At 50.6% G+C, this 23,266-nt stretch overlaps 1 protein-coding gene across 7 annotated transcripts in view; it reads right to left on the bottom strand.

Moving 5' to 3' along the window:
* Positions 1-23,266, bottom strand: part of Eps15l1 (epidermal growth factor receptor pathway substrate 15 like 1) — a 97,432-nt gene that overhangs the window by 34,518 nt on the left and 39,648 nt on the right. For all 7 annotated transcript variants that reach the window (XM_027932622.2, XM_027932623.2, XM_027932626.2 and 4 more), the window contains 10 exons: positions 18,252-18,409; positions 15,723-15,879; positions 15,333-15,418; positions 13,130-13,202; positions 12,176-12,337; positions 10,833-11,030; positions 8,767-8,931; positions 3,537-3,660; positions 2,453-2,503; positions 985-1,121 (listed from right to left, as the gene is read on the bottom strand). In XM_027932622.2, coding sequence (XP_027788423.1) covers positions 985-1,121; positions 2,453-2,503; positions 3,537-3,660; positions 8,767-8,931; positions 10,833-11,030; positions 12,176-12,337; positions 13,130-13,202; positions 15,333-15,418; positions 15,723-15,879; positions 18,252-18,409 — 1,311 coding nt within the window. The remainder of the gene's footprint in view (positions 1-984; positions 1,122-2,452; positions 2,504-3,536; positions 3,661-8,766; positions 8,932-10,832; positions 11,031-12,175; positions 12,338-13,129; positions 13,203-15,332; positions 15,419-15,722; positions 15,880-18,251; positions 18,410-23,266) is intronic.

Raw genomic sequence — 23,266 nt, 5'->3', positions numbered from 1 at the left:
ATCTGCATATATATAATGGTATATTCATTTATGAGTCTTACACACCTCACACACACAGCTGAGTGGTGACCTTACATCGCTCTGTTAGTATATCTGCATTTCACTGTGATAATTCACATGAGGTCAGATGTGGAACTTTCCACTTATGGCCCCAGTCAGGATGGGCAGGAGTGCTAGGATTAATTCCCTCCAGCGGGTTGGGGTAAAAAGCACAAGCCTGGCCCCACCCCAACTGTAGGCTTCCTTGCTCATACACATGCCCCTTGTGCACGTGGCTATCTCCCTTTCCACTTCTCTGTAGTGTTGGGATATAAAGAGGCCCACACCAGAGGACCAAAATGAACCTCTTAAAGTTCCCAGCCTCAGGCATTTTGTTATAAGAATAGAAAACAGAGTGACTTCCACTTTGGCAGGCAGGTGGCCCAGGCTACCATCAGTGCTGTGTACTAGGAAGACCCCAGGGGTGGTCTGGCCTGGTCTGTTTTTGAGTGTGTGCTAATTGTTTCGAGATGGGGTCGGCTATGTTGCCAAGGCTGGCTTAAAATTCCCAGGCTCCAGTGATCCTCCTGCCTCTGCTTCTGCAGCAACTGGGACTGCACCCAGCTGTGACACTTTTGTTTTGTCTTTTGGGGGAGACAAAGTGGCAGTGAAAGCAGGTGACTACAGCAGGTCAAGGGGATGGCAGAAAGAAGACTCGGAGCTGTTAAGGACACATTCCTACCCTGCCTTGGCACCCTGGGCAGCTGACTGGGACACCATGGCACACAGGAGGAGCCTCGGCAGTACAGGGCCAAACGGCCATCTCCCTACCCAAGAAGGAGGCCGGGCCCATGACCCCAACCCCTGGAGAAACCTGGCCAGCTTTGCAAAGACGCTGTGGCCCACGCTCACGAGGAGCACAGGGAGGACGCTGTCGGGAAGGTGGCATTCACTCACACCAAGCAAGCACACAGCCATCCCCCAAGACCTCCCCACGCCACTCACCTTTGAAGTCAAGGAAGGGTTTTTCGAGAATGGGTCTGAGGTAAAGGGGTCATTCTTTGTCTGCTTCTTGAAGAAGTCATCAGTGGTGGAGCCACGGAATGGGTCACTTTCTTTAAAAGGATCCCCTCCAAATGGATCTAGAAGGTGTTTTGGAAAGTGAAGGAAAAATGTCCCATGAGCGATGACGTTAGGAGAGAACCCATCAGAACCCAGCAGAGCACACGACTGTGTGGACCACTCACGTGAGCTCTGGAAGAGGCAAGGACGACCGTGACACAGTGGGCAGTGGTTACCCAGAGAGGACAGAGGCCGAGAAAAGGGCGTGGGCATCAGGGAGGCCTTCAGGGTGACAGTGATCTCCAGACTCACCCAACTCTACACAGTTGTCAAAATTCATCTCAAACAAGTATCCCTGAGAGTTGGGTCCAGGACCCTCACAGACACCCAATCCTCAGATACTCAAGACCCTTCTAAAAAATGGTATAGTGTTGGCACTGAACTTATGAACATCTTCCTGAAGACGTCAGATCATGTCTAGGTGACATACAATACCTGATCCAGTGTGACTGCTGCACAAACACTTGCCATTCTCTGAACACGCTCAGTACGGCTGCAATGTTTTTCTTAGTATTTTTTGATTTGAGCCTCAGTACAGCCATGGATGCAGAACCCACAGGTGGGAAGGGTGTATGCTTAAAATTAGTGAATTGTGTTTGTGCGTAAATTACACTTGACAAAGCTGATTTTAAAAATGATAATAGGCAACGTGGGCAGATCCTCAGAGACAGAAAGCAGGGGTGGGGAGAGCAATGAGAAGAGGGTCTCCTTCAGGGGATGCAAATACTTTGGGATTAGAGAGTTGACAGCTGCACAACACTGTGAACATACCAAGTGCCACCAAATTGTGCACTTTAAAATGGTGACATGTTATGTTAAGGAACGTCACCTCAGAAGGAAGAAGCCAGCCAGCAGGCGAGGTAAATTCCACACACTGAATGCCCAAAGGCAGGGTGCAGACAGGGACTCTGAGCCAAAGGACTGGGAGCCACTGTCAGGGAGAACAAGCCACCAGGCTCACGCACAGTGTGATAACATCTTTTTCCGTCTTGCTGTCACCATTCTGGTTTGTGTGGATAGAGTCCCATGGGGCAGGGGTACTACGACAGGGGTACTACGAGGGACAGGTGGACCCAGGGGACTGTGACATGAGTGATCACTTTGCTCTGCATACCTGGCCCCCAGGAACTCTGCACCGGGGCCTGCGCCTCAGGTACAGTGACACCGGTAAGGGGCATCAGGTCAGAGGGAGGCTGGTTCCACAGTCAGGTTCCCTCTGGGATCAGCCTCCCTACGGCTCACTCTAAGAGCTGCCAGGGAAGCTGGGGACTTTCTCCATGTTCCTCAACCTGAACTAAGGCTGCAAACAGTCTGAGGACTCGTCCAAGAAACATTTAACAAAGACCTTTACCTGTTGACGCAGCCTGTTGTTCGGCGAAGGGGTCATTCTGGAATGGGTCACCTGGATTGGAGAGAGAAATGCTGAGCTCAGTGGGACGAGAGCAGCCAGGAAGCAGGCCACTGGACAGCGCAGCCCACCCACCAGGCTCTCACTGACTCCCACCTGCCTGAGTTAAGGAGACCATAATCTCCTTCTCTGTTGTGTCCTGCCTGCTGTTTCCCTTTCTGGGCACAGGAAAGTAGGGGAGCAGGCAGGGCCGCTGGCTGAGGCGGTTTTTCTTGGCGAGGACACTTGAGATGAAAGGGAAGGTATGGTGGCTGGTCGCCATTGGCCAGAGCTGGGAACATCCACACTTCTCTTTCTACACCATGTCTCCTTCCATCTCAGGGCCTCCCACCTCCGTCAGCAAGAGGAACCCTGGGCTATCCCGGTCCCCGCGTGCCCCAGTGAGAAACAGCACCCCTGAGCTTGAGGAACTGCCCGATTCATCTCTTAGACCCCAGAGGCCTCCCGCCCAGGTCTGAAACTCAGAGGGGACCCCCACAGCCTACTCCCTAGCTTGGAGTTCTTCTCAGAAACGTACAGATAGGCTTCTTGGAAGTGCTCCTTGGCTCTGAGAAATTCAGAGAAGATAGGAAACCTTGTTTCCAGATTTTTTCTGTTATTCTTGACTTGTGGTGATTCTGGGTAAACTCATGATTAAGAGCTTAGGTTGATGTAGGAACCTGGGGTTTGCAGGGGACTGGCTTTCATAGTCACTGCTCTGACTACTGCGGGAACCCCGTGAGGTGAGCAAGGAGGACGCGGCCTGCTGGAGATGAGGAAATGAAGCCTTGGAAGGCCGAAGGGCCAGCACTGCTGCCCTCAGCCTTGGGAGTCTTGCTGGGAGCTGGAGTCCTTCCCAGGGGAACCGGTGGCTTCAGTTTGTTAGTGCTTTGTGTGAGGCAAGAGTCAGAGACTTTCTATAGGCACGAAGAACACCTTGCCTCCTGCATTTCAGACTGTACAATTCCTAGCTTTTCTGCCATCGACAACTCTAAATGGAATAAAGCAAAGAGGCCGTCAATGGGAAAGTGGGTTCCAAGTGAGATACCTTTGAAGGGGTCAGCTCCTTTAAATGGGTCAGACTTGAAGGGGTCCTCCGCCTGGAAAGGATCCGGATGCAATTCTTGCGTGTTGTTGCTAAATAACAAGGTTTTATTTTTGAAAGGGTCATCCTAGAATGTTGTGAAGAGACAGGACAGAGATTTTGTTATTTGATTTAAAGCAGCTGAAATACAGAATTCTACCCCTAACTCGCATTTCCACTTGAAGTACTGTGACCCTGAGAATGACTTAGGGAAAAAAAAAAAATCACTGAAATGTGGGCTTGAGTTAATAACAACATTCACCACTGGTTCACTACTTGTGACAAATATACCATAAGGATCACAGGGAAATTCTGCACTATGTTTGCAATTTTCCTATAAATTTACCATTCTAAAATAAAAATTGATTTGATTGAAAACAACTCAGATGTCTATCAATGGATAAATAAGTAAACAAATGTGATCCATCTGTGTAGGGGAATATTATTGAGCCACAAAAAAGGAAGGAAACTTGGTTACATGCTACAATGTGGATGAACTTTCAGGACATCATGCGGGGTGGGGGGGGGATAAGCAGATCCCAAAAAGACAAACACCAAATGGTCCCACTCATAGGAGGTCCCCTAGTCATCAAATGCACAGAAACAGAAAGTAGAAAGGTGGATGCCAGAGGCTAAGCAGGTGGGAACGGGCAGCGAGTGTTGCATGGACCCAGTTCCAATTCGAGAAGATGGGACAGAGCTGGAGGTGGGTGAATGTGCTTAAGACCAGAGCTGTGCGCCTAAACGTGGTTAAGACGGTGAGTTTTCATGCTGTCTATGTGCCATGATTGAATTTCATTTGTTTATTGCCAGGGCGGGGGCGCACACCTCTGTCCCAGCTACTAGGGAGGCCGAGGCAGAAGGATCACTTGAGCCCAGAAGTTTGAGGACAGCCCAGGCAACACAGTGAGACCCAGTCTCAAAAAAAAAAAAAAAAAATTAAAACACTGAGTTAAAAACATGCAGTATTTTTGGAAATGTTACAACGGAGATGTTTAAGAGTCACCCAACAGCTAGAGCGCTGGCCCCACTGTGAAGTGTGCGCTCCCTCCATCATCTTGTTTCAGTGAATGTGCAGCAATATGGGCACTTAAAAATGTATAGTGGCAACTCAGCAAGACCCTGTCTCAAAATAAAAAAAAAAAAAAAGGGGGCCAGGGATATGGCTCAGTGGTTAAGCACCCTGGGTTCAATCCCTGGCGCCAAAAAAAAAAATCTAGTTGCTACACCAAGAAGCATGCTGGGTGTTTGCACCCTGGGAGGAAATGGGGACTTATGCAGTTAGAACTACTAGAGCATATACAGCACTTTGCATTTTTAAAAAAAGGTGCTTATTTCTAGAAACAAGCAAGCATATTCAAACCAGAAGAAAAAAACATTTACTTTTGAAAAGCATATTTTCATAGTGGAAAATGGCTTGAAAGAGGGTGAGTCTGTGACATCCCTGGAACAGTGTGCTTGGTTTAGAAACAAGGGGCATGTTTTGCTTAAAGACACACCCTCAGTGAAAACATGAGTGTTTCCCTGTGGTATTTTTAAAATGCATACTACCCTTCCTGAATCTGGCAGACACATCTGCATCTGTGGGATTGGAAACGGACCCATTATTCCAGCCAACCAAGTCCAAGTCGTGTCAAAGCCAAGGGTTCTATGACAACACAGGCAACGGTTTGGGGAAATAACATTAAAGGTCTAAAATAAATTTTCTAACAAAGCTGATTCCACCTGGGATGGCTGATTTAGGGACACAAGATGGTCCCAGAGGTACCGGGTAAGAGAAAGCCATGGATCCTAGTTGTGAAGGAAGTCAAGTGGGCAAGCAGGTCTCTTCCTCAGTCTTGGCTGTGGAAGAACACAGACAGTTTTCTTACCTGGGATGGGTTACCTGGAGTCTCCAACCACAGAGCTTCAAAGTGGGGAGACTGAGCTGGGTGCTCAGGCAAGTCAAGCACAGAGGCCCACTGCACCGCACCTGGAGAAGTGTGTGGGCTGTGTGCAGGCCAGGGTGCTGATGACCCCGATAAGCACATGCCCTGCTAGCAACCCACAGGGTTCTGGGGCATAGATGAAAGACGGAGCAGTCCTGATCTGAGGAAGCCAGCATGACAGCCAGAAACTAAAGCCTCCCACACGGCACCTCAGATGAGCAATGTGTTGATTCCAAAGGAAGAGAGAGGGATGAGGACCTGGATAAATTCGTGAGCTTAAGAACGACAGTTTGGCCTCACAGTGAAAGCTTCCACTTGGCTGTTAAGTGACCTTTATTAACAAGCTGGTGTACTTAGTGTTTTTGATTGACATGAAGACTATGAAATAACAGGGTACAACGATGCAGAAGAGACCTAAGATTCTGGGAACTCTGGCTGCAAGTCCTGCTTTGACAGCCAGAGAGAGTTCAAGAGGAACTGGCTCCTTCCCATCAGAGGAGGAGCCCAGGAAGACACTATCAGTGCTGGAGCACATGCTGAGCACGCATGGGGCCCTGGATTCCATCCCTTGTACCATCAAAAAAGAAAAAAGACTAGCGGGATTCAGGTTACTAAGGTAAAGAAAGGTAGTTTTCATTCCATTTCATAGACTCTGAATTAAAAACTAGATTTCCTGTCGTGTAGGTGCTGTGAGTGCCACACCACTGCCACCCACCAGGACAGTGGAACAGGTGCAACCTGAAGGTTGCACGGCACACATGTAGCCCTGTGCTGCTACCAACAGGGAAACCCGCCGAGTGTTACCAGGCAGTTTTGTTGTTATGTGACTGTCAGAGTATATGTACACAAACTAAGCTATGACGTCACCAGTGGATGTGACCTAAGGTTGGGTTACATGGTCCTTCATGGACTGAAATGTCACACAGCGTGTGACTCTACCAGGATAAAGGGGGGTGACTCAGAGGGAGCTGATGCACACTGCAGCAAGCTGTCTGAGGACAAAGCCTTGCTGTGGCTCTGGGGCCAGCTGCCACACCAACACGCTGACTTCAAGTCACTGAAGGTTTAACCTCCAGCTAATAAGTTCCTGTTTAATAACTGTGGAAGAATCCCTAGAAGCTAGCTCTGGGCTGCCTGTGACAGATGACCCAATCTGTCACAACAGACTCTCAGTGACGTGGAGGTGTGGGGCCACTGATTCCTCTCTCTCCCCTTGACGGGCGGAGAGCAGAGGCACACATTCCCACGACCAGATGAAACAAGGAACAGATACAGCGTTGGGCTGGGGTGGCTCAGTAGCCTAGCGCGCATGAGGCCCTGGGTTCCATCCCCAGCACCACGGAATAGACAAGTAAATAAACATGGCTTTAAGAATCCTGCATTTCTTGGACAAGTCACATCCTGTGAGCTGAACACTAGTGATCTGAGGAGAGCGGGCCACACCAAGTTACAGATATGCCATTCTGGTCACACTATTCTCAGGAACTAGCCTCCCACTGCACCTCCAAAGAGAACTAGGAGAATGGACTCTGCTCTGGAGCAGTCTCGAAATGCAGCAGTGAACAAAGACCCCTCTCTTCAAACAGTTTATTAAGAAATGGAAACAAACCCAAAATGCTTTAAAAATTGTATTTGTACAACAAGATAAATACTTTCTCTTTCAGACACCAGTTGCAGGTTTCTACGTAACATATCTGACGTCTACGTTCCACGAGTGAGTGGTTACTGTATAAACTTGGCCTCGCTTAAAAGATAAACAAAAATGACAAGGTAAAACAAAAACCTTGGAGGGTGGGAGGGGAGTGACTAGCTACCTGCAAATTGTCACCTCAATTCCTTCTACTCAAGGAAACCAATCTTATAAAACTCACAAAACAGATGTTTAAGAGGGAGCGCTTCCCTGGACTACAACCGCAGGACAAGCCAGCTATGCGAGCGGAACAGTCCAGATGAGAAAACCAAGAGCTGGCCGTAAGGCAGAAACACACGCACCAAAGACAGCCAGGAGCAAAGCATGAGACTCTGGCTCACGGAACTCACAGAGGAGGAGTGCTTGCTGCTTGAATTTAGACAAGAAGCTGACGAGGCCCAGGGTGGACAGGAACCCGCGTGGCAGTCCACAGTGGAAAGAGTCTGAGGGTGGCGGGGGCCAGAGACAAGACACAGGGAAGAACATCAAGAGAGTCTGCTAAGGTCCAGGGAGGCACGTGCATTCCTATAAATTCTTGGAACCAAGTACTTGGCCAGGAAGGAGAGAAATACATCAAGAAAGGAACAGAGGCAGGTCCTCCCTGTGGACAGCGAGGCTGCATTATTACCACAGAGGGAAGAGGAATCCCAGAAGCAGAGAGCAGGACTCTGGGGCAGAGCCTGGAAGCAGCAGCTGGTAGCAAAAGGACAATAGGTAAGGGCAACAAAGCACCAGGAAGCCTCCAGGCCACCCACCCAGCAGCTCCCTCCATAGCAGAGACCCACTCACTAGCCACATGATGGAACACTGCACAGGCCTGGGCTCAGGGTTGCGTCGGCAGACTTTGGCATAAACAGGGAGCTGTGACAACCTGAGAGAAGGGTCACACATGTCTGGGTCTCTGTCCTGAGAGCACACAGACATCTAAAAGCTGACAGCCCACCCAGGGCTTGATCGGAGCCTCAGAACACGAGGTCTCAAATAAAGTGCTGAGTTTTAAATATAACCGAAATTTCAGGAAAGAAGCCAATTTGTGGTCAAAACAGCAATACCTTGGGAGGCTGCCTGCCAGGCTTTGAATCTTCACGGCCCTATCTAATATCCAAGGTGCTCCTTGTGGAAACATACGCACAGACTCCCCAGGTCCCCTATTAGTGGACCTCACACAGGGAGTGAAGAGGCCAAATCAATTCTGGTTGGTTTGAGAAGCCCTCCAGATTTGGGTGGTTGGACCACTGTAAATGCTTCTAATGGAGGTCTTTAAAATGGGTTTTATAGGCTGGGTGAGGCTCAATGGTAAAGTGCTCGTCTAGCATGGACACGGCCCTGGGCTCCATCTCCAGCACCACACACAAAAAAAGAAAAGTGGATTTTACAAAGATTCAGGCCTATCACAGGCTTTGTCCTGGACACCAGGAAGGAGAGCAAGTCTCCCACCCCAGGCTGCAGGTCGGCATTAACATGCAGGACGACAGCAGAACAAGGTCAGCCTGAGGGCGAGCAGAACCAAGGTGGGCCCAGCAGGTCCTGTAGGTGGGGCAGATGGGGGGCTCTAACACATTTATTCGACCTTTACCATGGCTCCAAAACTTCCCCTCTCTGCCAGGGAGACGCCGTCGCTCAGGGGGGCCAGGTCGGAGAGGCTGGCGCCGCGAGCCCCGCCCAGCGCCTGCTCATGCTGCTCCAGGCTCCGGTGGGCTTCCAGGCGGCTCTCGTGCAGCTGCGAAAGCTTGCTTCTCGCCTGTGACAAAGACAGCGCCAGGTCAAGGGAGTCAGGGAAACGTGACAGGCAAGACCTTTTCACTCCTGATGCCCAACCTGGGGCATTCACACGGGTGAAGAGTGTGGCAGACCATCTTTGCCACCAGAAAAGGAGACCACTTGTAAACCAGATGTGACCCTTCCTACTACTCCAGAGAGCCCAGGTTAAAAAAAATGTTCTGCCGACTCTCAATAAGATAAAATGGGGCTGCAGCTCAGCGGCAGAGCACTTGCCTCGTACTTGTGACATACTGGGTTTGATCCTCAGCACCACATAAAAAATAAAGAAATAAAATACATAAAAATAAGTGTCCATCTTTAAAAAAAATAAAATTTGGACAAAACCCAAATTTGCCATTTTGCTTGGAGTTAATAATCATTTTCTTGTACAGGGTCTCAAGACCCCACATGCTGTCCCTCCTGCCCAGAGGAGGAAGGCAGTGTCCGTGAAGAGGTGGCACTCTGCATTCAGAGACCCAGGTGTGCCCCTGAACTCGGCCTCACATCTGCTCAAGTCAGCAACCTCATCCCTCTGCTTCCTCTCCTCCAAAATGGAACAACTGAGGCACCAGGGAAGCCAGGCACGGCGGCCATACCTGGAATCCCAGCTACTCAGCCGAGGCAGGAGGGTGGCGGATGTCTGAGGCCAGCCTGGGCAACTCAGCAAGGCCCCATCTCAAAAATAAAATAAAAGGGGCTGTGGCTGTGGCTCAGTGGAAGAGCGCTCACCCAGCAGGCACGAGGCCCTGGGTTCCACTCCCAGGACCAACGAAAGAAAGAAAGAAGGGGGAAAACACCTACTGCAGGGTCTGGCCAAGTGGGCATTAATAAGTAGTAGCCATTGGTACCATCAGTCACTGTCATCATTCCTGTCTACCTGGGGGTCCTGGGTCTCATCTCAACTCTACAAACTCCCAAGAGTTGGAAGGGAAAAGACTGAATAATCCCACGGACACTGACTAACAACCAGGCATAACACAGGGCACCCAGTCGTGGAATGACGCACACCAGGGATCAACTTTTGCCTACAAACTGGCAGAGAGAGCAAAGTGACTGGTTTAGTCCAGGAAAGAAACACAGCTTCTACTTACTTATTTATTTTGGCACCAGGGATTGAACCCAGGGGTGCTTTACCACAAACCCTTTTTTATTTTTTATTTTGAGACAAGGTCTTGCTGAATTGCTAAGACCATCCTCCTCCTCAGCCTCCCGAGTTGCTGGAATTGCAGGCGTGCACCACCGCACCTGGATAGCCACTTGGATACTTGTCAAGGACCAGATTCATAACCCACTCTATAGACTGGACACCCAAGGGCCAGGGTGGCAGCCTTTGACCATCACACAAGGAAAGCAAGGAAGGGACTGTCCTCTGCCAGCAGGCAGCAGTTGCCTGTCCCAAGAAGCCAGCACCATCCTGGCATGCTCCAGGCAATTCAGGGTCCCATGTGGATTGACGCTGGTGACATGTTGCCCTCAGTCAGCATGTGGAGGATGGCTGCTCTGCATGGACATGGAAGTTATTTCTAGACCTCGTCCTTCTTGCTTCCGTGAGGACCAGACCAGCAAGCACGTCCTCCCATCCCCTTTCTCTCCAGCCCTGCAGGTGGGTGACTGTGCTAGGGCTGGCGAAGGGGGCAAACTGCCTCCAGGCCAACGTCAACAGGGCTGGGGACACGCCCTGGGGAGCAGTCAGCACTTAACCTCCTGTCCAGGCCTCCACGAAGAGAACCCACAGGAAGAAGGGGGTGAGATGGAAGGCAATCTGCAGGAGCACTGCAGCCATTCTGAGCTCGCCAGTGACACCTGCCCACGGGACTGCCTGGCAGAAGAGCCCCGGTGCGGCCACACACGGCAGGGACGCCGCAGCCTCCATGGCAATACCTGGCTGATCTCCTCCTGCGTGGACTTCAGAGACTTGATGATGGTCTCCAGCTGCACTCGGCCGGCCTGAATGCTCTGCTCCAGCTGGGTCTCCTCCTGCTGCAGCCGAGTCAGCTCTGACTTGGCCCGGTTCAGGTCATCCTCCTGGGACTTCAAGTCCGATTCCTGAGATTGGATTTGGGTTTTTAAGGATGAGATCTGAAAGGAGATGTCAAAAGAATCCATAAGTCAGGTACAGACAGACAAACATCACATGTTCTCACTTACACATGGCAGTTAACATGTGGACCTCAGAGCTGAGGATCAGAACAGTGACTCCCAGGGCCCAGGAGTGTGGGGGAGGAGCAGGGAGAGAGGACAGCCGACAGGTCCAGGAGCTGCTGGGGCAGTGACTCTTCCCACCCTGTATGTAGCACAGGTATTCTAGAACTACATACAGCAAGCTCTCACGGCATACTTCAAAGCAGCAAGTAGAAAAGACTCCGAATGTTTCCAACACAAAGAAATGATTGATTTCTTTTAGAATATTATCAGTTGCAGACGGACATGATAACTTCTTATTTATTTATTTATTTTATGTGGTACTGGGGATTGAACCCAGTGCCTCCCATTTGCTAGGCAAGTGCTCTGCCACCGCTCTACAACCCCAGCCTGAAATGATCAACGTTTAATGTGTAATGATCAGACCAGCCAATTTCCCTGAGCTAACCCTTACACGTTGTTTCATGTACTGAAATATCACACTGTACCCCAGGAATAAGTACAATGATTATGTGCCCATTAAAATGAATGACTGAATGAGAGCCACAGCATAGGATGCAACACGCCTCCAAGAAAGAACTCGTGTCTCGCATTCTTGAAAGGAGCTTGGTCACAGAGGTGGTCACCCACCAGTGCCCAGAGGCCTGATTTCCTCAGAGACAAGTTCCCACATCAGAATGAAGACAGGAAAGAAGGGGCACAGCACGAGCCCTGTCTATGGCTCAGGGGCTGAACATTCCCACACAAGCCACACAGGAGGTCGCAGCATCTTGTCACAGGTTCCTGAGGCCACAGCCTCCCTGGTCTGTAACGATGACATCAGAGGAGGGAGGAGAGGCATCCTGGAATCCCCTCCACATTTCAGGGCACAGGTTCACGGGCACCACAGCCATTCACTTATATGACATGGACTCTAGGAACATGGGTGGGTGACTCCGAGGTGAGGACAAACGCTGGACGCTTTTCCACACAATGTTTTAACGAGGAGGCCTTCTGGACACTCTGTTTTCAGGCCCTCAGAGTTTAGGAAGGCCTGGGGATGCCCCCTCCTCCCTCCCTACCACTGCACTCGAAGAACTCACCATCTGAGTCTCATCCTGACACTTCTGCCGGACGTCGCTCAGCATGTCTCGGAGCTTGGCTTTCTGCTGGTCCATTTCATCCAGGCGGTCTTGAGCATCCTGTTTCTGAGCTTCCAGCTCTTGCAGACTGCTTGTTTCCCGGTCTAGGTCATTCTGTAATTCCTAGGGAACAGGTGTGGGAAGTGAACTTGAGACTGCTTAAAACAAAGTCCACCTAAAATAATCACTTTAGAGGTGGGCAGCCAGGTACAACGGCGCATACCAGCAACTTAGGAGCCTGAGGCAGGAGGATTACAAATTTGAGGCCAGTAATTTAGCAAGACCTTGCTTCAAAATAAAAAATAAAAAGAGCTGAGAGATGTAGCTCAGCAGTAAAACACCCCAAGTTCAATCCCCAGTACACAAAATAAATGAATTAATAAAAAGTGGGTATAGGATCTGAAATTACTTTCCTCTGGGGGTTGGGCAGAAAAGAGGTGGGGAGGAGGGACGAGTCATACTGATTATGGGGATTCCTTTCGGGTCGACAGAAATGTTCTAGAACTACATACAGGTTGATGATTAAGTGCATTGAATATGCTGAAGACAACTGAATCATATGCTTTAAAAGTGAATTTCACCCAGCAGCTCAGGAGGCTGAAGCAGGAGGAATGCAAGTTCAAAGCCAGCCTCAGCAAATTAGTGAGCCCTAAACAACTTAGAAGAGACTTAAGCGAGACCCTGTCTGTAAATAAAATACATACAGGGCTGAGGATGTGGCCCAGCCAGTAAATTCTCCAGGGTTTAATGCTTGGTATACCAAAAAAAAAAAAAAAAAAAAAAAAAAAATCACTCTGAAGCTCCCAAGAGCTTCTAACTGGTGCAGAACCTGGTGCCTCTCAGGCACCATCAGGGATGTTTCCCACGCAACACTGAACACAAATTAGGTCTAGCCAAAACGAGCAATGTCCTTACTTGCACTTCGTTGGTTTTTTGTCTGATTGCCTCTTCCTTTTCTCTAATGTCTTGTTCCAGCGAGTATTTCTCTCTGAATGGTTAAAAACATTCCATGAAAACAGAGTAAGTCAACCATTGCTGTGGCACACACGTCCCTCTGCCCTACCTGAGGCCAACTCCATGCATCCCCTCAAAAAGCTGCCGTGGTAACCCTGTCTGTGGGGGCAGAAGTCTAAGAATGACCTGTGATTCCTGGCTCTACAAGTTTGGATATGGGTTGAGTGTGTCCCCTAAAGGGTCATGTGCTGGAGCTTGGTCCCCAGTGGTGTGGTGAAATGAGGGAACCTTGAAGAGGTGGGACATGGTTCAGGATAATCAGATCGCCAGGGACGCTGCCCTTTGAGGAGATTAATATAAGAAGCCTGGTTAGTTCCCATGGATCAAGTCTTTGTAAAACACCAAGCTGGCCAGGCCCAGGGGAGCAGGTCTGTAACCCCAGCAAGTCGAGAAGCTGAGGCAGAAGGACCACAAATCTGAGGGAAGCCTGGATAACTCAGTGAGACCCTGTCTCCAAAAAAAGAGTGGGAATGTAGCTCAGTGGTAAAGCACCCCTAGGTCCCATTCCCAGTACTGCAGAGGGAGGGAGAGAAAGAGAGAGAGAGGAGAGAGAGGGAGGGAGGGAGGGAGGGAGGGAGGGAGAGAGAGAGAGAGAGAGAGAAAGCCTGGCTCCTTAATCCCTGTGGCTTCCTATCTCACTGTGTGATTGGCCTCACAACATTGATTCCATCCACCCTGAGGTTCTCACCAGAGGCCAAACAGATGGTGTTACCCCATCTTGGATTTCCAGCCTCCAAAACTGTGAATTAAGAAAACTCTTTTCTTTTTTACATTACTCGGTCTCAGGTATTTTGTTATAATAACAAAAAAAAAAAAATAGACTGATAAAATAATCCTCTCCCTCCAACTGTGGGTAGGATTGTGAATACGATGAAGCTTCCCTCTCTATGCAGCCACCCTTTAGAAGCAGAGCGCTTTCTCCACCTGGTGGCTAAAGAATTTGCAACCCTCCCAAGTATGACAAGGACTTGACCTAACATTGCTGACTTAGAAGGTGGAGGGGCTATATAAGAAGGAACGTGGATGGTCTTTAGGAACAAGAGTGGTTACAGCTGACGTCAGCAAGGAAACAGAGATCTCAGACCCACAGTTGCAAGGAACTGGCTTCTGCCAACACCTGGATGAGCTCAGAGGTGGAGTGTCCCTCCCAACCCCCCAAGTCCTCTGACAAAAGCCAGCTGACCTTGCCCTTAGGCTGTGAGACCCTCATAGAAAGCCCTGTTCAGCTCACCCGGACATCTGACTTTTGGAACTACAAGATAATATGTTAGCACTGTTTTGAGATGCTCCATTTTATGTGATTTTGTTACACAGCTAAAAGAAAACAATGTCTGCTCTATGGCCATATTTAGGCTTGCTACACACTGGGCCCCCTCAGAAGCACTGATGGAATGCTGAGGACCTGTTCACAGGCTAGTGGGGGAAACTTATGACAAAGAAACGCACAAATGAACATCGCCGGAAGGCCATAAGGACTATGGAGGGGAACTGTCCTGCACAAGATGACTGGGGAAGGCCTCCCCAGAAGGTGGCCTGTGAATGAGGGCCCAGGGTAGAAGAGCCTCCTGGGTGACAGAACAGGAAGGAAAAGCTGGACAGAAGCAACAGTGAGAAATCTGCAGGGATACGGAGCGAGCTGGGTCATCCCTCTGGTTTGCAGTGGGAAGTGCTGCTGAGGAGCCCAGGCCCTGTGGTAGCCCCAGCTGTCCCCTACAGGAGGCAGGTGGAGCTGGCCACTGTGCACGCCAAGCACTCAGAGGGGACTCATCTGACTGTCTCCTCAGCTGTACACACAGCTGCTACCAAATCGCCACCAGCATCCCTCGGGTCACATCCTGAATGTGTGAGTCTGTCAGGAGGGGTCAATGGGTATGGCCCTAGTCACCACAGGATCAGGCCCACACCTACTCAGACTGAAGCTGCCATTATTCAGGCCCCATAAGCCAATTCAGGAGCTCAGAGGAATCCATGTCCCTTCCTTGTTCTGAAGAAACTTGACTGCCACAATTCCATGCAAGCCTAGGTACTTCCTGTAATGACCTGGCAGAGTGTTTTGGACCCAAGCGGACCAAGGGGGTAGAAGGACGAGCAGTTTTGAACATACCTCTGTAACTGGGCGATCTCCTGGCTAATGTCATCAAGCTCTTTCACACCAGTGAACTCTCCAGATGCAAGAGAACTTGAACTGTCCTAGGACCAAATTCAGGTACAGAGTCACTGACTGGCAAGCTGACATCACAAAACAGCAGGGACTGGGAGATCTCAGGGACAAAATCATCTTCTCTTTAGTTCATAGTGGGAGGGGACAAAAGTGCTGGTTCCCAGGCTGAGGAAGTAGTGGGTTGAGCCCACACTCTGGGGAACTGAAGGCCTGGACTGCAGGGAGGTGGCCGAGGCCGCTGTGGGGCTCATGCAGGGTGCCAGTGCCACCTTGTGGCCGATGGCGGGAAACAATGCAAAGAAAACGGGTGCTGGGTGGGGTGGGGCTACTCACCGGAATTGGAGTGCCTCTTTCGGAGGGTGGGACCATGTCTGGCGAGAGGACTTGAGGGGGATCGATGCCTTTACTGACCTTCTGCTGAATGAAATACATAGCTAACGCGAACTGATCTTTGCTTAACTTCCCAGTTTGCCTTGTGTCAGCCAGGGCCCTGGAGAAACGCAGAGATGTTCATTATGTCACGCTTGCCAGGTTCATCCTGTGACAAGCACAAGGCAGCAAACCCCTGCTTTTAAACAAATGACAACAATAGCAAGGACAGCAGGGCACCATGGAAGGCCCCCAACTTTTTGAGCTTAACATCTTGTTCCTGGAAGCAGTCCTGGGGTCCCCAGGCCCCAGCTCACCCATCAGACAGGCACCCTGCCCTCCGGCTGGCCACGAAGAGGCTGTCAGGGCAGGAAGTGGTTCTCACCAGGTGCAGAACCACCAAGCCCTCCCAGTAGACTCAGGGGCTGGCCCCTTGGGAAAAGCTAACTGGCCACCAGAAGGCCCTTTGCTTTCTTTATCATCTGCACCAGGCAGACCCCAGGAGCTCTCTCTGCTCCTTCTGCCCACGTGAGGACACTGCAGGAAGAGGGCATCTGCAAACCAGGCAGTGACCCTCACCAGATACCTTGGGCTTAGGCTTCCCAGCCTCTAGGACTGTGAGAGATCCATTGTTTAACCGTCCTCTGCGTATTTGTTACAGCAGCCCAAACGAACCGAACACTCCTCTTGGGCTCAAAGAGACTGCTCTGGGGCCACAGTCCCATTGCTCAAGGCAGACCCCGTGGCTAAAGTGTCTCCTGCCCACTGGCTTTCTAATGTCCTCAAAGTCAGGACAACAGGGCATGTAAACCGCAGCACGCAGTGGCCCTGCAGAGCTTGAGTAAGAAAATCCATGACATTCCAGGTAACCACGGAATAAGAATTAAGAGACGCAGATGCAGCTTGTCCTTCTCTCTCACCATCCACTCCACACAAGGTCTCCCTGCCACCTCACACATGGTGACTGCAGGAACAATGACACAGTTTTTAACATGGAACAAAGGAAAGCTGGGGGTGCTCAACACCATCAGACCAGGGATGATTAGATCTCATGGAAGTTCGCTGACAAAGGTTGGTTTTAAAATGTCTTGGTTGGCCAGGTGCAGTGGCTCATGCCTGTAATTCCAGCAGCTCAGGAGGCTGAGGCAGGAGGATGGTGAGTTGAATGCCAGCCTCAGCAACTCAGCAAGGCCAGAAACAACTTAGTGAGACCCTGTCTATCTCTAAATAAAATATAAAAAGGGATGAGGATGTACTGTGGTGGTTGAGCACCCCCTGGGGTTCAATCCCTAGTATCCAAAAGAAAAGAAAAAAGAAATAAATAGAATATCTTGGTTAGGCCATAATTACAGTTTTGCTCTGTCAGGGTTTCTCCCAGGTGTGCCTGCGGAGGGCCACAGCCTGCTCCTGGGCTGTGGCTGCCCCTCCTCTCCCGTGGTCTCTCCAGGAGCACAGCCCTAAGGCCAACATTCGAAGGGCCCATAGAAGGAGAACCAGGCTCTGGGGCTGTTGTTGGCTACCGCACCACACCAGATGCCCCGTCTGACACCACCTGCCTGGGGTGGGGCCGAGAGGGGCTGTGAGGGAGACAGAGCCTCCATCCTTGTGGCTGCCCGTAGTTCCTTTTGGTGTGTTGCCTCCACATCAGCTCTGCCTGTCCCTTCTGCCACCTGCACCCTAATCTAGAGTCTCATTTTAACTTTCCTTGTGATTATTCTTGATCTTGCTCCTGCTCTATCCCCCACTGACCCCCTGAAAGGAAGTTTCCTTGCTTTCTTCCTTTTTGATCTGAGCGCATTCATGACTTCCTTTTTGTTTTATTTTGGCACGCTAGGTAAGCGCCCTGCCCCTAAGTACATGTACTCTAGTTCAGGATTTAATTGCCATTTCCCCATCAGTAGGTCATTTACAGTTGCAATACACACTGCAGGCTGCTCTCCCTGCCTTGTTCTTCACACTGCAGCTAGGGCACGCTGCTGCTGTCTTGGGACTGGGCTGGATCCGTTTCAGGATCATAAAGGGGCTGTTGCATTTTACTGGTGTCTAAAAGGCCCAAGCTGAGGTGTCTCCCTGGCTCACCCACCCCAGGAAGCCAAGGCTTGGCCTTTACAGAGCAGGACTCCTAGGGAGGCGGCCCAGGCCTGACTCCCAGTGCGGTGCTGCTGGAGCCTCCAGAGCCCTACTGCTTGTGCCTCCGAGGTGTGGCCGAGGCCAGCCCCACAGCTGGCTGTGGTGACAAAGCCAGCTGTGCAAGCAGAGAGCATTCTAGAGGGCACCCACAGAGCCCCTTTCTGGAAGGCAGGGAGCTGACCGGGGAGCATGGAGCGGAATCTTTACACTTACCCTTCACCTGACCCCCATCAATTGATGAGGCCAGACACAGGTCACAGCGCTGAGTTGGAGACTCTGACCACAGCCTGATCACCTCTCCCCCAGCACAGTCCTCTCCCAAGGGACCCCCAAAGCTACCCCAGAGTTATGACTTCCCCTTACCAGATGTGTGCTAGAAGATTCTGGGTGAGGCCCGAGTGCATGAAGATCTCCTTCACCTCCTGACCACTCACATAGCCATCCAGGTCCAGGTCAGTCTTGAGGAAGATCTCATCGAATCGCATTTTGTCCGCCACCGGCACCACCCAGGTCACTGTTGGCTGAAATGGTTTTTTAATATTGATTAACTCAGAAGCTGTCTATGACCTATAAGCACATATTTTTTGATGGTGGAATGATCCAAGTACAGTCACACACTTGGTTTCAGACTCAACTCAGGATTCCAGGAGATGACAGAGCAGAGAGGATCCCGAGGGAGGTTGATGCTGGCTTGACCAAGTCCCCAGCAACTCCGTCTGCCCAGCCCCTTGCTCTCTTGACACCTGAAAGGAGGTAAAGACCCAGAGGGCTCATCTGCTTTGAGTCCTCACCCCTGCCACTTGGGTGGCAAGAGAAGCTGGCAACCTTCTTCAGGAGGAACTCAAGGCAGGCCACAGAAGACCCTCCTGAGCACCCAGTGTAGAAGGACCATCTCTCAAGAACCTGCCTGGGCCCCACACCACCTCGCTGGTCTTTTGGCTTCTCTGCCTGCGAAAGTGTCTCCAGGAGCTGGCAGTGCCCAGCCCAGGCTTTGGCACACCATCCTTCTTTGTCCCTGACCCCACTCCAAGATGACAAAGATGACTTCCCCCTGCTCAGGTATCAGCACACATGTCACTGACAGGTCACGAGGCGTATGTGCAGGACAGGCAGGTACTCGGGGAACCATGGGGTGGTGAGGAGACGCTGGGCCCCAGACAAGCACGGGGGCCGAACACCAGGACCCCAGCACCTGTGCTGTCTCGGAGGTCTGTTCTGGAAGACAGATGACAGCCCTGGGGCTGAGCCCTGCTGCACGTGGGGCCTCTCATGCCACCTGCTCAAGTTCTGCTTAAGAAAATTAACTGCCACGGGGCTTCCACCAGGGCCAACCTCCCAACTGAGGCTTCCAGGGCCCTCAGGAAGCGCACTTGGAAGCAGGCTCCTCCCACAGACATGTCACCTCACACCTTAGACCATCTTTTTATGTCGGGCTCACAGCATCTCTGCCCTTGATTTTAGAAACATTTGCCTCATCTAGTTTATTAAAAAAAAAAAAAGGTCATCCCTCTGTACCTGAGGAGGCTCAGAACCAAGGACACACAACCTGCAGCTGCTCAGTCTCCCATACACAACGGCACAACATCCTGGTGTAACCTCACACTTCTTCCACAAGTTCAAAGCCACACTCAATACTATGTAAATGGCACCTCACAAAAATCATCATGCTGCATGTTTTAGGAAACAGTGGAAGAAAACCAAAGTCTGTGCTTGCTCAGTTAGACACAATTTTTCTTTTTCTGAAAAATTTTTTTCTTTTTTTTTTTTGGTGGTGCTGGGGATGAACCCAGGGCCTTTGCACGCGAGGCAGGCCCTCCACCAACTGAGCTACTTCCCCAGCCCTCTGACTATTTTTGATTGTGGTTGTTGAATGCAGAACCCACAGAGAAGGAGAGGCTGGCTGCAGTTGATACCTGGGCTGGAGGCTGGCCCACGAAGAGCGCATGATGCCTCGGCCTATGGGGCTCTGGGTTCCAGCCCGGCCCCACGGAGGCAAACCCTCTACCAACTGCCCTTCAGTTATACGGCAACAGCAATGAGAACCAGCACCCCACCAGACTGTCCAGGTGAGGAGAAAAATGACTGGAAACCAGGCTAAAGGACACACTGCTGCTGTAGGGACAGATCAGAAAGGTGCCCAGCGCTTGGTTCTTAGAAGAAACTGCCAGCCGATGCCTGAGCCACCAGTCAGAGCTGCTTCTTTTGGTTGAGAGGATGCAAAAGCTAACAAAAGTCAGCGTGAAAACAGAACAGTGACTCCTTGGCTGCAGGAAACAGCAGCAGGTTTAATGTGTTCCAGAACACCATGCCGGGGGCTTGGCTCCCAGTGCTACCGTGTTGAGAGGTGGGGCCTCTCATGCCAACTGCTCAAGTTCACCAGAGGTGACTGGGTAGTGAGGAAACAGGGGGGTGGGAAAGGGTGGTTGGATTTGATCAGTGCGCGCTGTACGTAAATATCACACTGAATACCTGTTCATGAAAATAAATACATACAAACAAATACACATCCCACTAAAAACAAGAGGGGGGTTCTCAAAGTGCGTTGACAACCCAAGGATGTTAGGAAGTATCACGGAGGAGAAGGAAAGGACTTTGTATCCGACACTGGGAACCAAGGCTGAGCTCATCCTCTTACGAACAGGACCCTCACCATCCAACTCTACCACCATGCTTTCGTGAGCATTGGGAACTGGGAGAGCAAGTTCAGGAAGCAAAGCACACCATGTTACCCCGATGGCTTCAGTCCTGGGGTTTCAGGTAGAGGGTAGAATAATTTAATAGGAAGGAATTTACCAAAAACTATCAAAATATATGGACCTGATTTAAACAGTGAGAGTTCAGATGGTAAAACAGACTGAGGTTGTACTTGGGGCATTTTACCAGGTAAATTGTGGATGCCGCCTTGGGTCTGTTGTGGAGCAGTTGGGGTGGCTGTGAAGATGCACATAATACGGGCATGGTGACACACATCTGTAATCCCAGAGACCTGGGAGGCTGAGGCAGGAGGACTGCAAGTTCCAGGCCAGCCTCAGCAACTTAGCAAGACCCTGTCTCGAAATTCATAAAAAAGGGGCTAGGATGCAGCTCAGTGGTATAACACCCCTGGGTTCAATCTCCACCAAACCAACCAATCAACCACAACCAACCAACCTGTATGTAAAAGAAACTTAGTGACAAAAGGGCTGGCTATGGTTTAAATGTGTTCCAGAACACCATGCTGGGGACTTGGTTCCCAGTGCTACTGTGTTGAGAGGTGGGACCAGAGGTGACTGGGTAGTAAGGGATCTGCTCTCATGAAAGGTGCTATAATTTGGATCTCCAACGCCCCTCAAAGACTGATGTGTTGGGCTGGGGATGTGGCTCAAGCGGTAGCGCACTCGCCTGGCATGCGTGCGGCCCGGGTTCGATCCTCAGCACCACATACAAAGATGTTCTGTCCGCCGAGAACTAAAATAAACATAAAAAAAAAAAATTCTCTCTCTCTCTAAAAAAAAAAAAAAAAGACTGATGTGTTGAAGAGCCATAAACTGAATTCTCTGAAACTGTGAGCCAAACTAAAACCCCTTTAAAAGTCGATTATCTCAGGTATTCTATCACAGCCACGGGAAAGGATGATCACACAAATGGACAGACACATTCGTGGATTAATGGATTACTGGGTTCTCTTGGGAGTGGCTTTGCTATAAAAGTGAGTTCTCTCTAGCAGGCTTGTTCTGCCTCACCAAGTAATGCCCTCCCGTGCTACCCTGCACCCTCATGATGGCCTTCTCAGGCTCCATCTTTATTCTGTGTGCCAAAAAAACTTCTTCTAACCGCTCAGTGTGTAGGATTCAGTTACAACAATAGGAAGTGGACTAAGATGCTGCCTTATGTTAAGTGGCTAGAGCAAACTCATCTCAGAAGCCAGGGATCCCCCAGAGGTGACGATGAGACCGACAGGCTATATTGACAGTGGATGTCCCACAGGTCCTAAGAAATTACAACTCTGGGATGGCAAGAGTCCCAGTATTTGCTGTACCAACAAAATGAACTTGTTGCCTGCCTTCTGGGGCCTTGGGGCACACCAGTGGCAAGACTCTGATGCCAATGTGGTTACAAACCCAACAACATGGGACAGCCTTCTCCTTGAAGCTGTGTGTCCCTAGAAAAAGCAGGGATTTCAAGCTGGTTCAACAGTGACAGAACCTAAACAAAGGAGAACAGTCCCTGATGAATGAAAGAAGTTTTGCCCCAACCTGGTCAGAGGGCAGAGCTGGGAAGCCCCTGGGGTACTCCGGACAGAGTCATGGGCTGGAGGATGAGAAGGGGGGCATATGTCAATTGGGGGGTCCCTGGAAATGTCCATTTTACTGACTGTGATTCCACCAGTTGCCCCTGTCCTTGCAGGAGGAGAGGTACCCTCCCCACCTACCCACACAGAGGCAACTGGTAAAATTGGTCCAGCTGGGGTTGGCAGCACGCCCCCATGACCTGGGGACAACTGTGGGGTGACCAGGGAGGCTGGTTTGCCTGGGCCAGCAGGTGAGTTCAGCTCCACTTGCTTCCTGGCCAGGAAGACAAAATGTATACTTAGCAAGAACTCTTGGAAGGAATTCTGCAGATGCAAGGTGCTAGGCTGTCTTGGAAAACACTTCACGCAAGTGCTAAATGGCCCCCTCAACCTCACTCCGACCCCCCGTCCCTGCGCTGGCTCACCCGACTCCTGCCTTCACCTGTTTCTAGAACACAATAGGTGCTCCCAACTCAGAGCTTCAGACAGGCTGGTCCTCTGATGGCTTCCTGTCAGGTTCAGCTCTGCCGTCACCTCGTTGGTGGCCTTCCAGCTGACTCATCCACAGGATCACTTTCTCCCTGCCCCTAGCACTCCCAGGCTGGGCCCTGCCCTGCTTTCTCAAGGCTGTTGGGCCTTCCTTGGGCCACTGACTTGCTTATCATCCATGTTCCCTGTGGCAACCTCAAGACACTCAGGATGCACCGGGATCTCGCTCACGTTCTGTGTGAGCAAGGGAAAGGGTGCCCGTCAGAGGAATGGGCTGGCTGAGAAATAAAAGCAAAGAAAAGGGTACCAAAAAATAAACACAAGAGACCAGAAATTAAGTTTTCAGAGTTGGGGCAGCAATGGGCTAAGCCGACCAGAGGGGTACAGCTTCTAACAAAGAAAGGAGCCCGTACTTGCTTTATTTATAATGGAACAGATCAAAAGGATTCGATAGAAGCTTCTACATGAAAAACAGAATGGGGTAGGGGTAAGTAGGCTGTTTAGTTCTTAATGGGTCACGGCCATCTCTGGTGCCATGCAGAACCGCTGATGGAGCTAAGCAGGAGGCCACATGCATTGGGTCTTCTCAAACCAGCAAGGCTGCAACTGGAAGTTCCCA

This window comes from Marmota flaviventris, chromosome 1, assembly GCF_047511675.1.
Source record: "Marmota flaviventris isolate mMarFla1 chromosome 1, mMarFla1.hap1, whole genome shotgun sequence".
In the NCBI taxonomy this organism is placed as follows: Eukaryota; Metazoa; Chordata; class Mammalia; order Rodentia; family Sciuridae; genus Marmota; species Marmota flaviventris.
The sequence above is the reverse complement of the archived record's forward strand: the minus strand, read 5'-3'. Positions and strand labels throughout refer to the sequence as shown.